Here is a 16,984-nt window from a genome sequence, read left to right on the forward strand (position 1 = left end):
ACTTTAAACTGATATTTTCGAAAATTCACATTCTTCTTGCGATCACTTACACTTCCGTAGAATCGGCAAGGTTAAATGAGTAAAAGAGAATCTACCGTCGAACCGTCTGTAAGCAATCATTCCACTTGCCAAAATTCCCACACCAAAAGTTTTATTACCTACTTTGCTTCGACTGGAAATTGCTGATAGCTGGTTGTATTGTAGAGATGGTCTAACATTTCGACTATATTTCCAAGAATGTATAATCTTTCTGTAGTCTCATTTACCTGTAAAAAGGAAGTTCCTTTAACGGGAATATGTAATAGACTGTGTGGATACTTAACGTCTTATTCTAAGGAGTACATTGGAGATATTTTTGCATTACTTTATAGCGTCTTAGGAAGGTATACCAATACATTGAATCACACTGGTATTATATCACCTAGGACTGTGCTTACAGGAGTAAAGAAAGCAGAACACGAAAAAGAAAGACGGGTAATAGCATTTAAAGACAACTTCTTTGTCGAAGTTGAATTTACTCTAACTCTAACTACAGACGTCTGTCATATTGGTCTTTCTTTGGGGCTGGTTCAATTCCAGTTTTTTAAAGAACATCTCCGCTGCTTTCACATGGTAGTATTTCTCTGGCTGGAATGACAGACTTTGACGTTAAACAATACTTTGTCAAACACAGTGCGCGACGTAAAAAGCTAGTCCCAGTCACTTTGTGTTTGATTTGTCATAAGAACTGTGATACGAGATTAAAAGGGGAACTGCCACTAAACTGGGTAAAACAAAAAAAAACGGTCAAAATATGAAAAGAAGTTCTAAATAATACAGCGAATACAAAAAGGAGTACGGATGGACAAACCTGCAGAGGACTGAAACTGATTTCAATTTTGGTTTTTCAAAGTTCATTTTTTCTATTTGTAATGTTTTATTCAATGTTTGGAAGACATAGTTGCTTCACACGAAGCTGTGACTGTCATTCACAAGCCTTGACACAGCCTCTTTAACATAAACGTCATGTGACAAGTTAGAGACTTGTGGTGTATGTACTTCACGTACTTCCCCTTGTAAGTTCCTCGTTGGCCTGCCTGGTTAAGAAAGACGAAAGTTCTGACTGGGTGACCTGTGGATTTGTCTTTTGGAATGCCCTGCAGTATAGTCGTATCAAATTCCTCCTTATCTCAGCATTAAACAAAAACAACAAAACTGGATCTAATGCTGAGTTTGAATACATCACGCACAGAAAAATGTTGAAGTAAATAGGGCTGATGTTTCCTTGGCCAAATTTGTGAACCGTTTGTACAACAAAGAAAGGGAACCAACAGAGGATAAAAATTCCTCCGATCACTGCCAATACAATTGCAGCTTTTACGTCTCTTCGTCTTTTTCTTGTTTCCTGGCACATTACAGTGGCGTTATTCTGGGAGTTAATTTGTATCGCGTGATATCGCGCGATGAGGAATATCTTCACGTATGACACGCACATAATGATTGAAGGAATAACGATCACAAATAACCACAACGCCAAAAAGAAGTAAAGTACTTCTGACGTGTAATGTTCTTTGGAAATCCTCCCACTTCGGCAGATAGCATCCTTTTCTCTCCACATTACGGGTGGAACTGCAAGACAAAAACTCCCGAGCCAAATCAGAGCTAAGATGACTTTCGCAAGGAAGGGCGGCATTCGATCAGAGTAGTTTAAAGGCGACGATATTACCAGGTATCTATTGATAGCCACCGATGATAAACTGAACACGGACGCCGCCCCAAAAAGCACCCCGAGAGGGGTAGTGAAGTAGCAAACGATGTAGCTTGGGTACCAATTTCTGTCGAAACGTCCAAGAATAGTCGTGGGTATTTTTAAAAGAGCGTTCAAGAAATCGGAAATTGCCAGACTCAGTATAAAGTAATAGTGAACCTTTTGCAGAAGTTCTCTTTTGATGATGACTGTTATTAACAAACCGTTTCCGGCCAAAGCCGTGACCACCAAAAATAATAAGTAAGATATGATGAATACAGCGCTGACTGTAAGGGAAGGAGCCACAGGGGGAGTCGGAGATGTCGAGTTGTCGTCCGCCATAACTCCTTGACATCAATGCTGCTCTCACCGCTATGAAAAATGCTACCAAGAAATGAAAAAGAAGACTTTGATAAATGAATGATTGGGGTGTGGAAGAAATGGTTTTCGCAGTAATATAGGTGTATGAGGTGGGAGGGGGGGGGGGGGGGGGTGCGCGGCGAGAGGGTAACGAGAGTCTTATTCACATTTTCGTTTTCTCTTCTTTAACCCTTCGAACCCTAAGATCAAAATTTCAATTCTTATTTGTTGCCCCTATTAATTACCTACAAAAGTAGTGGGGAGAAGTTGATAAATTATCAAGCAAACCTTTTGTGATTATGTCCGTATCTCATGACCACTCTCTTTTACAAAGCATTGATATTAAAAAGGAGAAATTAGACGCTGCTCACTCTTAGGGGCTTAAAGGGTTAGTACAGCTTACAGCTATCACCTACTCAACTCCTAGTCATCCTACTCACTCTTAACTGTGACTCTTTGACTCAAGCCAAATGGTAGCGGTTTTTATAGCCAAAGCTGGACATGTTTGGTTTAGTTGACCGTGACAATAATAGCAAGACAAACTTGTTGTGGTTAATGTTATGGTATAACTGAACCTACACGGTTTCGATCGATGAGAGGCTACAAACCAATGAAAAACTAAAAAGCTGGTTAACAAACCCAAACAGGAACTTCAAGGAGACCAATGCACCAAGGTCACCTCTAAACTGACGAACACGACCACCCGTAAAAAGTCACATCTGATAAGGACACTGAGCCAAGAAAAAATGCCAAAATGGCATTAAGTAAATTCGCGAATTAGGCATAAATTCTAGTACTTAAGTTAAATTATGAGACCAAACACCCATGAAGACAAAATCCAGACTAACCTTAACCCACATAATGAAAGAAAATACGAAACAAAAGTGAGACAAATCTTTAAAATAGCCTTCAAAATACTTCACAACAGTAGGAAGAGGGTAGGTGGAAAAGCGCCGTGCCAAGCACTGCCTAAAATTACTTATAAAACTGTTGCCAAGACTTGGATATATCCTCTCAAAATGAAGTTTCTAGTTTTAAGCGCAAACGCCAAAGTTAATCTCTTCACTAGCCTGAGGGGAGGAGGCGACTGTACCCAGGCAATATCTTCACTTGAAGAGAGAAATGAGCCGAATAAGCCCATTAACACTGTTGAAAATGCGATAACGTTAGGAAAAGTTGATTGACGTTACTCGTTAAAAAAAGTTCTGAAAGTGTTACCAAGCATAGGTGTATAGGCCCATAGGGTATGCTAATACTTAAAAGGAAGCTGGTAACATATTTTTCCATTATTTTCGGTGGATAAACACTACCCTCTTTGCCTGTATATGTTCTAATAATGGCAGCAAACAAATGCCCAATAATAGTTTTAGAGGTATGGCCATTTCCTTGGCATTAAAGGTTTCCATGGAAACTGTTTAATCTGTTATACTTCACCCTTAACTTTCAATGTCTAAAATTCTAAGTCTTTTTAGATAAACACGGCCGATAAATTTGTTCTTTGTCGTAGTGCCAGCAAGCTTGCAATCAGTTGGGTTGACGTGCGTTGGTCCTAATTATTTACTATTCAAGCCTATGGGACCTTCTGCTTAATCCTGTATGCTTAATTAGAAGTTGTCCGCCAAGAATCACTATATGCGCAGTAAACATGAACCCAAACAGGCGAATTATTATTCAAGAAGAGTAACCTACTAAATTTGACTTGTACGATGAATTATCCTTCAAGAAACATTACAGTCTGTTAAGATAATACATCAAGGTAAGTAATCTGTCCTGGTAGACAAATTGGAGACAAGGAGGCAATCGTCTGCTTTCCAAATTTTAACAATTTTCACAGCTAAGATTATAAATGAGCACAAGAACTCGCTCGGAAATGTTTGCTCAATTTCGTGTAGACAGATTATCAGTTTCTATCTAGAACTGTAGTAAACCAGATCAAGGACGATGTTTCAACTTCCTGCATAGCCTGCCCAACTATGACTTTCGTGGTCATAATAATAAAATAATATATTCTGGCACAAATCTAAACATCACGACCGATGACTAAAACGTAATCATATAAAAACGAAATTTTAATAAATATTGCGCACTTTTTATTCATTTCTCCAACTTCATGTGCATATTACTTTAAAAAAGCAGGACTAAGAGACAGAAGAGCATTCGAGAAATCATACAGTTTGATTTGCATTATTTCTCGATTTCCTCTGCTTAACATTACAATTAAATTTATCATTGTCTCTTTATACAAACCTTATTTGATGCCCGTCTGGCCTAAAAGAGTTACGGTGAATCCGGTAGTAAAATTATGACTGGATGTTACCCTAAAACAATGCTTACTGTCTTTACTAGCGAAGGGTTCTTAATACAAATTAGCTATTTGAATAGATCCCATCTAGGAACCAATTCATGTTTTGCTTTTTAGCCTAGATTTCTTATTAACCCTTTGGTTGGTTAAATTATACCATTTTCCTACCTGGTTCAATACGCAAAAAGAAAAGCACTCATACAAAATTCCTTGGGCGTGACACAAATAAACAGACCTATTTGTAGTAAAAATGAATGAAGGGGCTATTTTCAAAAGAATCTCCTCGGCGGGGGAGTGATCCGCAAAAATTTTCCTGTATGAAATAAGTTGATGAAGTCAATCTACGATCACGAAAATATTGACGTTGTTAGCGTTAATCCTTTTCGCATGCTCTGACGAAGGTCTTGCGCTCGAAACTTCAGCTTTTCAATCTTTTAATGGTAGAATTGACTCAGTTGGTTAAAACAAAATTTTTGCATTTGAAGGACGAAACTGAGGCAGTTCGGTTTCGTATTTCTCTTTTCTGATGTTTGTTCTGCTCTGATTTACTTAGTGAATGGGCAACAAGACTGTTTTGCGACGTATTGGAAAAGTGTTGTGTAGTGAACAAATTAAATATGATTGACATTTCTGAGGAGGTCCGCTGACTTTATATGCCTCTCTTCTAAACTTCCTCTCCTATAAACTTCTTTTTTTTTAAGAAAAACAGGCGAGTTAAAGGATAAACAACGTTTAGTAATAAATGTCAGTGATTAATTTACTTGAGGCTAGTCCGCTCTGAACGATTCGTGTTTATCGAGAGACATTTCAAAGAATCCATAACAACCGATAAATTTCAATATGACAAAAATCAATTTTTGATTGTTAAGAAATATTATAGATTTTAATTTGGAATATTTTAAATTAGCCTTCGTAAACTTAACGGATTATTGAAGAACCGGTGGAATTGCAACGTGGTCGCGAATTTAGCACCGGTTTTAAGGTCACGTGACAGCCTTACACCGATATATTTTTGCGACTTACATCTAGAGGGATTTAGTGCAATTATAGGTAGTCTCCGCTACGAATTATCGAAAAGGGTTGCTTGGCTCATGAACTCAAAATTCAAAGGATGAAGAGACATAAGACCCGACAGCCTTCGCAGACAGTCCGTGCACTTTTCGATTCATTTTTTCCCCTCAGTTTTTCAAAAGTCAAACGAATTTAAGAAACAGCTTATATAGGAGAGGATATCATTAGAACAGCTTGATTTATGGATAATATTCTTACCTGCGAAATTCCGTGCTGAGTTGTGGTGAAATGACACTGGCGACCCGATGTTCGATCCGACGGCAAAAAATACAGGAGTTACACAAACAAGGCTAAGTTGACAGATTGACTTTTAAAGAAAACTAAGACGAAATGCCAAACGTCTTTGGCATGCAAATAACTTTCCACTAAATTTCTAAAGGCTTTTCACTAATCTATGGGAAAAACATGCATTTATACAGGTGGTTGGACAAATGCTTATTCCATGGGTCTGGAGTTTGTACAACAACGATAAAGGACTCCTTTGTTTAATAATAAATTTGGCTGTGTTCGACAAAGAAATGGTGCGTCACAATTAAAATCTTTTGTTAAAATCTATTAGGAAAGTGCACTTTTAGCAGACGGGACGTTATCATTCAAATTCTATTACCAGGGTATTTAGTTTTCAAGGAAAATAAACATTTCTTTTGGTTGATTATACACACTTTAGCAAATGTTACCTTCCAAACTGCTATCACAATTTGCCGTAATATTGATTAATGGTGTATATAAAGAAGTGGTTAAATTGATTTTTGGTCGAGAAGATGACTGAGTTTTCATTTTATTTTCTAACTGTAAATTTTATATTCTACTTAATATATCTTAATGGTTGAAAGATCAATCTTCACAATACGTAAATTTCATTATCTATCTTAAGCAAATTTAATAGTCCAGTTGAGAGTCCGCATAAAAAAATAATAATAATAAAATAAAATACTACTACTACTACTACTACTACTACTACTAATAATAATAATAATAATAATAATAAGAAGAAGAAGAAGAAGAAGAAGAAGAATAAAATAAGATAAAACGAAAAATTTAAATGCTGCATCGAGAAAGATACCCGGCTGAATAGTAGGCTTCCCTTTTTTCCAAAGAAAAATTTTTTTTTTGAGAAAAGGGAACGGGAAATTCTACTTGCGTTTAATATCGATCTTGATCCAGGTGTACATTCCTTTTTTATTTTCGGTTCAGTTTTTTGTGATCACTCCGGGTAATTCTCTTAAATTATTTTCATCGCCTAAGATTTATTTTGTCTTAATTTTGTTCTCTTCCGTCTTAAAGGTGAGAAAGATTTTACGAAAAGTTTTTTTGAATATGTCGAGCGGTTTTTACCGGCAACCCATCTAATTACTTATGTTACGGTGTTAAAATTCACTCTATCAAGTGGCCCCAATTTATCCAGGACTTAAAAGGTTTGCCGCCGTTGGGCGAAAAAATCCATTATCATCAGGGGCTGTTAAGAAACTCAAATGCAAACCGCTATTCGAAATAGTTGGTAATTTATCTGCATTTGAAAAAATATCATCCAATTAAAGTAAGCTTAATTATTACAGTTTGTAATTCAAAAGAGACTGAACTTACTTAAATTGTACATCATGCAAAGTTGAGTCGGTTATACAGCTTTTTTTTTTTTTAAGAACTGCTTGTTCCCTCGCTACTGTGACCGTTCAGTCGAGGAATACTGCAGATTAATCTCGTATCCGAATCCATAGTGCCTTGTGCGGTGCACAGTGCTTTCAGTTCGTAAGGGACGAACCATTGGAAATAACCGGAGGTGGAGTGACAATTCCTGCAAAAAATTCCTGCAAGGGAAACTTGTCTAAAAAAAAACCAGCAAGCAATGATACCTAAGACAATAAGTCATATGCCCCAGAAAAAGTTCCTGCAGACAAGCGGGCTTTTTAAAAAAAATTGCGCACCAAAAATTCTTCACCCCCCTCTCCCCCCTCCGGTTATTTCTAATGGTCCGTCCCTAAGTTATGTTCTTGGGTCTAGTTCCTGGCACTGGCACCAAAAAGTGTTGAGTTAAGACACTGGATAATACCCAATATGTCATTAAGTACCGCGTCCATATCTTGGCCTCGCGATTGGTACTCGAGTAATCGAATTCTGTCGGGCATGTGCACTAAACAACGGTGTGGTTACGTTAGTGTCCATTCAGAATTGCACTCGACTACCTTTCCTGGGATTCAAATATGATAGGGAACTTATGCAAAGGTGTTTTTGAACGACGCACGCCAACCGGAAGTGAGACCTTTTCGGGGGCATCCAACGTCAATTTTCGGAAAATATCTGTTCGGAAGACGATTTGAGATCTAGAAATTTCGGAACATTTGTTGTAAAATTTCTTGCTTGCCTGCCTCTCCTAGGATTTTCGAACATCGAAAAAATTGTATAATTGCCCATTTTAAACGGATTTTTACCCTAAAAAGGTCACTTAGAATTTACGGGAGCCTTTTTTCTGGCTGAAATTTTCGAAAAGGTAAGTTTTGATCCCTATTATTTTCGGATCACTAGACTTTCAGCTACGAAATCCGAATGGGTGAAAAATTTTAGGGGATGAAAAGATGCCTACAGTGTATATTTACCGTTTCACTACTAAAATACGTTTAACAGAACTAAGTTAAAGTGGTTTTGAACTATATTCTCGTTTCCGTTTTAATACAAATCGATGATACCAAATTTGGATTGCTGAGTGTTTTTACTCTTTTAGAGACGATTTGCCTGAACGTTTAGGCAAAACCACTGCTCAAGAATGCAAGAAGTCAACTTCCGGTTGGCGTGCATCGCTCAAAAACTTCTTTGCTAAAATGGTCTAAAGGCGACTGCCTTTACTCTTAGTGCCCAAGGATCGGTGCTTGGCCATGTTGCCAAGAGGGAAACAATCTGAATACGATTCTTTGACCAAACATTTAGTAGGGTGCTAGTAAACGGACACAGGATCAATAGAATGACAGATGGACAGCAATCAGATGTTTTAACTGAACCATAGTGATTAGCTGAATGAAAGGAAATCTTGGAGAGAGGAGGCGTAGCGAATGTGCAAGAAACACAGTTCTTGCTGTTAGTACGGCTGTTTCTCCTGCCTCTCACGTTTCTTAAAGACTCGTGAAAACACATACAGATTCTTTTGTTAATTTATGAGATACTTATCCACGAAAAATAGCTCAGTGGTAACAGATTTCCTAGCCTTTGGGCACCAGAAGTTAACTGATGAGCTACAATAGTTGCGATTAGGCAGGACGAGTCCGAAAGGAGTTCTTTGTCATTTCCCGGACATTCGAACCTGTCTGTGTAGTAAGTTTAGACGCTTCCTTAATTATTAGTTTACCTGCAAGGTCGTTATTGAGATGATAAATCTGTAAGAAAAAATTTCCCTGGAATTAGTTGAAACTTCCAGAGAAACAGGTGGCATTAGACACCTACAATGTTTTTTTTCATGAAACGAGCCCCTAAAATTAAAATTTTTAACAAGACAAGCATCTTGTATGTAAATATTGATTAACGTCCCTTGCATGTGTTTATTATTTACTTTCCATCAGAGTGATCACGATTAGCTAGAATCGAAAACGTTAGCCATGTAATTAAGGAAATTTTGATGAATTTGACAAAGCAGCCGATAAAGTGCGTTCCAGAAATCTTGTCCGCTCTAAGCCTTTATTAATTATATTTTATAAGTCATACGTTTTTGCAAAAAACTTTTTTTCTATGCGCTAATATAAACACCACAGACTCCTTCACAGATGGGGATCTTCTAATATACTTTGTTTGTTTTGCAGATTTATATTTTGCTTCGGTATACTTCAAAGTGAGAAATAGACCGACACATGTGATGCGTGCTAGCTATCATGGCACGTGTAGTTCCTTTTCATTTTGTCTTGTGAGATCCTGTGAAACAGCTTGTTTTAGAACTATTGATTGTCGATTGTAAAAACAAGTTTTAATCAGTTATCACGAAAAAAGAAATAAAAATTCTAATGTACAGAGATGTTTTCTTTACATCTGGACATTAAGATCTATTCTTACTGTTTAGATCCGCTTCAAACGTGTATTATTACAGACTCTTACCAACTTATGAGGATCTTTTAAACAGAATTTGTGTTCGAATTAAACCTTGGCTATTAGAGGCCGATTCTCGATGAGTCTAGCCAAGTGGGTCAAAGTGGCAGTAGTTTTGCTTGCAAATTAAAGACTTAAAAGTGGCTGGCTGCATGCATTATCATAATGCATAGACCCCCGAATAAGAAGCTCGCGGTCTAATAACACACAGTAGAGACCTTTAGATTCTAAGACGAGTACGATTACGAGTACGAGATTGTCTCAATACTACGTCGTGCTTGCGCGAGAACCAGCTTCATTTTGGCGGGAAAATGTGGTAGCCGTCGTCATTCTACTACAACTATTAGCGCGAACGTCGTGGTGGCGAAAACAAGATATCAAATGTTAGTAAAACCCAACTGGTGGTCTATTATCAATGCTGCGTTCTGATTGGTTGAGTTACTACTAAGCTATATGTTATAGCCCACCAGTAGTGAAAAGGGCCGGCTTTGAAAACCAAAACAATGGCGGCTGAATCGCGTTTTGCTGGCTAAAGTTGTTTTGTCAATATATTTTTGACCAACTAGTTGGATTTTACAATTATTCCTCTCGCCCTCATGGCCCCTGAGTTAATAGCCCATTCGAGCCCGAGGAATACTTTTTAATTAGAAGTTTTATCATTTTGGGATTAGGAAAGCACTTAACCTCCTTCACTAAAGATAACAGTGCTAACTTTTCTAGTGAAATATGGTAAAATGAAGCTTTCCGGGAAGTCTATATTTTTAGAACACGCGAAAAAACTTCAAGTCAAATCTAGTACTTGTAGTCGTCCTTGTCGTCGAATCTAAAGGTCTCTAATAAAAACTCCTAGACAGGGTGTGATATGTAAAATTATAGCATAGATTAGTAATTGTCTTTGACGTAGGAATGGAGAGCTATAAATGAACTTAAAAAGTATATCCGGCTAACCAACATTTTACAAATTGCTTCAGTTTGCCAACAACATTTTTGGACGTGTAAAAATGTATAGCATTTGGTACAAAGATAAAAGAAGGAAAAACATTGGAAAAACCTTTTAACAGTAGAATGTCTGTATTTTCTGCTGGGCAAAAGGCAATAAAAGCGACAATAAAATCACCTGGTACTTCAGCGTCAGATCCGTCAAGTTGCTCAAACTGTTTAGCCGCGAAAGCCTTCCTTATGAACAAAAATTATTCCATTAATGGGATCAGTCGAACTATTAAAAGAAGAAAAACCACTGTTAATGCAGAGCGAATTTTTCTTTCATAGAAAGGTCACTAGAAATGCCGGTCATATAAGAGTTAATTTTTATCAGGACCGGTGGAGTTTGCTTAGACTTCCTAAATAATTATCATAACAAACAACCACCGATCACTTTATTCATTAAACTTTATCCCAAACCTTTCCTGTTTTGATTGACGTTGTGTCGTTAACTCGATCGTTTACCATGATCACCGATTTTTTCTTATGATCTCCACCCTTAGTTTGCTTCTCTTAAGCCAAAAACACTTTTAACAAACGTCAAGATTAGCCTGTTTTTCATTTGTTGTTTCTTTTTTTGTGTACATTTTTGTACGAGTTTTTAAGCACACTTTACTGCTCAATAACAAAGCGGTAAAAACTTAAAACTGCAATAACTGTACTTATTCTCAGATCCCCGGAAAGTATAATATTAAACAAATGTCCAACAGCTTTAATATTACTCTGTTTTACGCTGTCTCAGTTTGTTGTTGGTGAAAGTGCGGAAAATTGTCTCTTTATCTTAGGGTCCTGACACAAAAACAAAACCTCAAAAAATGGCCTTCTGGTTTATTGTTAGCCTTTCTGCAAAGAAACTCTAGCCGCAAAATACATAGCACTGAGCCTGATAGGGACGAATCTGGATTTACTGATGACTTACCTTTTTCAGAACATCGAAACATCGAAATAATGTTTTCTTTTTCAATTTTGACTGACAAAGATCGCGAAGGAATAAAGAGCTGCAACAACCGTTCTATATAACCATATACAAATCACAGACGTTCTATCAATTACTTCTGCAGAGGGTCGGCAATTCAAAGTTACGCGCGGCGTCTCCGAGGTTCATAACTGAATGATGTGTGCCGCGCGGGCTACAAATTGCGGATGTTCAATACAAACTCGAATAACATAAACAGAGTGTGCGCGTGATTACTTTTTAACAAAATATACTGATTACAAGGTGAGCTGATATTGCAAACAGTGTTGTAATACATATCAACGTTTCTACAATATCCGTCTCGGGGTGCGGGGGAGGGGGGGGGTGGGGGGGGGACTCTTAGGAATTGTTGGTGAGGATGTGCCGTCCGCTTCTCCAAATCTTCATCTATTTAAGACCAAAACATTTCATTTTTCAAAACAGTTTTCAAGCCTTGCATGGCCTCTTAAAACTATAACCGTTTTCAGATCTGGCTTCTGAAAGTTATAATCGTCCTGCGAACTCATCGCCTTGTCCAACTGAAGGAAGTTTTATTAACCTCCATTTAATAGTATTTGACACTCTACGTCTTTTCTAGCCTGCGTGGTAGGCGTTGGCAGGAAGGGAATTTTCGAACGCCTTCCACGCAAGCCTCATCTTTTCAGACAAAAATATGTTGATACCCTCCTGTGGTTCCCGTGAAAACTATACCCTGTTTTAGACCATAATGATCTTTACCCGTTTATGTGCAGACCATTGTATTGCTAACGTTACCTTGGTAACAGAGAAACCCTTTAGCGACCCCTTAAACTATCGACTCCATTGTATAACTAGCCTGCGTGGCAGGCGTTTGAAAGGGAAAGGAAAGAGAGTTTTAGGTGCGAGAGAAACGCACGCGCCCCTCGCGTTTCCCTCGCGCCCAAAACCCCCTTTCCCTTCCCTTTCAAACGCCTGCCACGCAGGCTACTGTATAACGTATGACCTTCTTCACACTTGTTATATAGCGAAGGAATTTATTTTACAATTTATTGTAATTATTCGTTCAAAATATTGGGCAACAGTTCACTAAAAAATGGTGTTCACCGAATTCGAAGTAGACAAACTATTCTGACTAAAAATGAACGGAAGAAGTTCATAAAACATATTGGTCAATTAATGTTATCTAGTACGTCTGAGCGGTACATCTGTAAGAAAAAACATCTGTTTATATCTTGAAACCGTTCCGAGAAATAGGCCAGAGTTTTGAGGAATTACTAAGAGGAGGTGAGCTATTAAGAACTTAGAAATATTTTGAATAAATAATATAACCATTATTGAATTCGGCTTTCGTACTGACTATAGGTGCAAATTTTTGTGTACTGTTCTCGGAGACTGTCATACACTTCGGCCTATAATGTTCTCCTCGATATGTATAATTCTTCAAATCATACTAAGGCTCAGTCCATAATTGATAATTAATCGTCAGTGAATCGTGTAATATATATATATATATATTGACGCTCATATATATTAGTCAAGGTGGCTGGATTTTGGCCTAGTTTGGTTCAGCTTGCGTTTTTATGGACCGAGACGAAGTCGAGGTCAATAATTTAAACAAAAAACAAAAAAAAACACTACAAGTTTCATTCAAAAGACAAACATCTCACATCTCTCCAGATTACTTATATCTCGGTTAAATGACGGTCTTGTCATTTCAGAGTAACAAAAGCCTTTAAGGCCGAATACCATAATTCTTCCCAAACAGCCAGTCAAGTTTGCTTTATTAACAACCTGTATAATATGGCCGGTTCGGCGAGCTAGCCAGACTGAAAGCGAATCCTGATTAACTACCCGAGCAGGCAATATGGACATTAATCCTTCCAATGATAATTCCTTTTCAGAAACCTAACGCCCACTTTTCTCCATTTTAAACCCCTTATCCAAAATAATCTTGTTGGTGGTCAACGGTAACTAGACAATCCACTTGAAAATTTTGTCCAAAATCAGATCGCGTGAAGCATGCGCACCACATCTGAAATGTGATCTAATTTGAGGAAATTGTTGTTTAATTGAGCCTACCTAGTCTATTTAAACTTTTTCTCCTCTTCCAAAAAGGTTTTCACAGCGGACAGAAAATGCATGCACCAACAGTCAATTATCCATCATTTTTAGAAAAAAAATTAGATTTAGCCTAGTCTCAGTTACCAAAATCTCTAGCCCTAACATTTTGCACCTCAAATTTTACTCTGTTCTTCATGTCATAGCAATATTATCATTGCAATTTCATTTCCGGGGGGAAACCGTTTTCCTACATATAAATTCCCTTGTAGCCTTATTACCTGCAATTTCCTCCACTTCTAAACGCCATGACTGACTTTCACACTGAACTCATACACGAGGTTTAATTTTAAACATAAAAGTAGGAACTCTTAGCTCTACTATAATATATAGATTTAAAGCGAAGCTCTTGTTAATATTTATAGTTTAGTCAAACAAAACATAAAATTGTGTAGTGCTAAGCGGCGACGGCAACGAAAATGTAGGTCTAATTATCACAAAAACAACTTTGCACATGGAGCAAACTTTTTTTTCACACTTCATTGCCGTTGTTTTGCACGATTATAATGTGAACTTCCAGAAACCTCCGAGTTACACGTTTTACGAAGGACCGATGTCGTATGTGTTCCCGCTAACTCTTTTTTTTCGCTGCCGCTCATTTTCACCTTGGTGGTCGCTAGCATTTCTCATTTTCTCACCGCTGCTATAAAATTTTCACGTTTTTCTTCCAACGAAATTGATCTAGCTCTAGCTTTTTCTCTGTTCTCCGCGTTAATGTAGACATTAAAATTTAGTCGAAAGAAGGGATCGGCTTTATTGTTGTTGTATTTTTTCTCTCTAAAGTCCGGGTGGCCCCGCGATTTACCGCCGAAACGCGCGAGTACTAAAAATGCAAAATTTCACCCCGGCTTACATGAAGGCGTGGTCGTACGTACCAACGGACGATTAACCAAAATTTCTCGGATGCAATAACCAAATTTTCTTATTCATGGTGCTCCACTGCGCGCGCTTCGCGTGCGAGAGCTCCGCTACAACAATAGCCTCCCAAGCAGACGTTCTTAGGGATTCGTGGGGCAGGAACGCGTGACGAACCCCTGAGAACGTCTGCGTGGGAGGCTACTACAACAATACTCTGCTTAACTTTTGTGCCAGATATTTTGAATTTTGAAACCCAAGGTTCTTTGTGGGTTAATTTCAATCATCCTTCCCTAGTTCCCTTTCCTTGACTCGTCATAAAAAGAACAAAAATGTCCTGAATATTAGGAGTCTCTGATCTTAGTCCACGGAATAAGCCATAGAAATAGCACTTCAGTGGCGGATCCAGGGGAGGGGCCCAGGGGGTCCGGCCCCCCCCCTTCTTATTTTTGGAACAAACTGAGGCCCGAAGGACCGGGTTCCCCTCTTATCTAGGGGTCTGGATGACCCCCCCCCCCCCCCCCCCCCACCACCACCTTATCTCAAGGTTTGGATCCGGCACTGTATTTGCTGGGTAGGTGAAACTTAAAGATCATTTTCTTAATGAGATCCCTTTTGGTCTTTTCAGTTTCACAGGAACTTTAAGGAGTTGAGACATGAGCCGATCATCCTGGTTGAGACTAAATTTTGCAGAATCCATTCAGAACTATACTTTTTGATCTAATTTTCATGTACTCTATTCAAAATCTAATAATGCTATTATGATAAAGGTTACGTTTACCTTGAAAAAATATAAAATTTCAAGAAATCTAGATCAGTGGCTTTAGATGATTCATTATTATCAACTTATAAAATCCTTGAAGACAGTTTTGAGCACTCGTTCGCTGAATCAGCTTTCCGACTCTCCGGAATGGAAAATGTTAATAAGTTTTACTAATTAATCTATGAGTTGGTAAGTTAGAATTAGTTTTTGAAATGGTATACCAGTAAAATGTTTTAGTAAAATATGTAAAATAACTTACTCTGTCTCGTAAATTTCAGCGTCTTGGCAGCTAAAAGAACTTTGCGATTACATCTTTCTTCTGGTTGAAAAACAATAAAACAAGTGATAGACTTGTACTACTGTAGATTTCAAGGCTCCTTCCCGTGTAGTAGCATCTGTCAAGTCTAAAACTTTAGAAATGAAATTCTTGCAGCTTGAACCCTGAAATAAATAGTTTTCGAGGGTCCTTCTCGAATAGCCCCTGTCAAATGTATAATATTTTAAATGATCTTCTTCCTGCTTGAACCCAGAACTAAAATAGAAACGATCGCTCTAAAAGCTCGTCAAAATACAAGATGTTTCAAGATGGAAAATTCATTGCGTGCTATTTATTAGATTCACAGCTTTCTTTAAAAAAGGAGATGCTTTAAATATTAATATAATAAATCCAAAACCTTTTGAATTTCAGATCTGAATTTTCTCTTAATGTCGAGAACTCATTAAACTAAACTGTCACTCTTCTTTCATTATAATAGTTACACAATTCTGCGGATTCAGGAAATAAGACACCTCATTAACTTTTAGAAGTTATTTCTTTTCTTTCTACGTCTAAGTAGTGAAAAGATGAAATTTAAACAGGTTGTGGTAAATGTTAATCAAAAGAGAATTAAAAGCGGAAATCACCTTTATCCTTCCAAAGCTTGTATTTAATGTAATGCATTACTTTTAACGATTATTAACTTGCTACTTAGTCATGAATCATGGTAGAAAGCTTTGGTTAAGCAAGGCCACTCAGTCTAAATGTAGTCTGCGTAGCTGGCGGTATTGTATGGCTGCGAGATTAAAGTTTTGGCGGCGGAGCCGCGTTCCAAAAAAAGGGAGTAGGGACGAGGCGGTTGAAATATATTTCTCGCCGCTTCGCCGCTCGTGACTAGCTGCTCCGCCGTCAAATCTCACTCGACTATATTACAAGGGCTCCACCGCCAAATCTCACTCGACTACTACACAATACCGCCAGCTACGCAGGCTAGTCTAAATGCAAAACTACCCCGCGCTCAAGGATTCAGTTAGCTAGCGGTATATCGATCCCTTATTGGGAGGAAAAGTACTGTTGTAGAATTGTGTTGAAGACATTCAGGCTACAACACAACTATCTACAGAAGTATATAAACAAAAAAGAGATTTAGTACACTCAATGTTAATATTTTTCGAAACTATTTACAGTAGACTTTTGGCGCCTTTTAGGTGCATTAAAATAATGATTTAAAAGTAATTCAGTCTGAATGCAGTAACTGATACCAGCTGACTAAACTCCTAACTGCGAAAATTATGTATTTAGGTGGCGACGGGAATATAAGCTATCTTTTATTGACTGATTTTCTAGCTTACAAGTGCTATCATTAAATAAATAGACCTCTAAAACACACATCACTAGACTGTCCTTAGCCACAGGGATCTGACAGGAAACAAGTGTATGCAGACTGAACTGGCTAAAAATTAATTTAGTAGTTTATTTATCACAAATTCATTTATTATAGAAGTTCATCCAAAATATGGACAGTATGGTGTCGATGTGGATAGAGAGATTTCAAA

At 37.8% G+C, this 16,984-nt stretch overlaps 1 protein-coding gene across 3 annotated transcripts; it reads right to left on the reverse strand.

Moving 5' to 3' along the window:
- Window positions 1-79: 79 nt before the first annotated feature.
- Window positions 80-15,559, reverse strand: LOC140933280 (histamine H2 receptor-like). 3 transcript variants are annotated; one of them, XM_073382811.1, is made up of 3 exons: window positions 15,432-15,559; window positions 10,639-10,737; window positions 80-2,110 (listed from the first exon to the last, which is right to left on the reverse strand). In XM_073382811.1, exon 3 carries the CDS (start codon window positions 2,066-2,068, stop codon window positions 1,040-1,042), a length of 1,029 nt encoding a protein of 342 aa, XP_073238912.1. In that variant the 5' UTR covers window positions 2,069-2,110; window positions 10,639-10,737; window positions 15,432-15,559; the 3' UTR covers window positions 80-1,039. The 3 variants fall into 3 exon arrangements, with proteins under 3 accessions (XP_073238912.1, XP_073238911.1, XP_073238913.1); XM_073382810.1 differs by having other exon boundaries at window positions 10,639-10,693; window positions 15,432-15,538; XM_073382812.1 differs by lacking the exon at window positions 10,639-10,737 and having other exon boundaries at window positions 15,432-15,533.
- Between the last annotated feature and the right edge of the window lie 1,425 nt (window positions 15,560-16,984).

This window comes from Porites lutea, chromosome 4 (assembly GCF_958299795.1).
Source record: "Porites lutea chromosome 4, jaPorLute2.1, whole genome shotgun sequence".
Classification (NCBI taxonomy): domain Eukaryota; kingdom Metazoa; phylum Cnidaria; class Anthozoa; order Scleractinia; family Poritidae; genus Porites; species Porites lutea.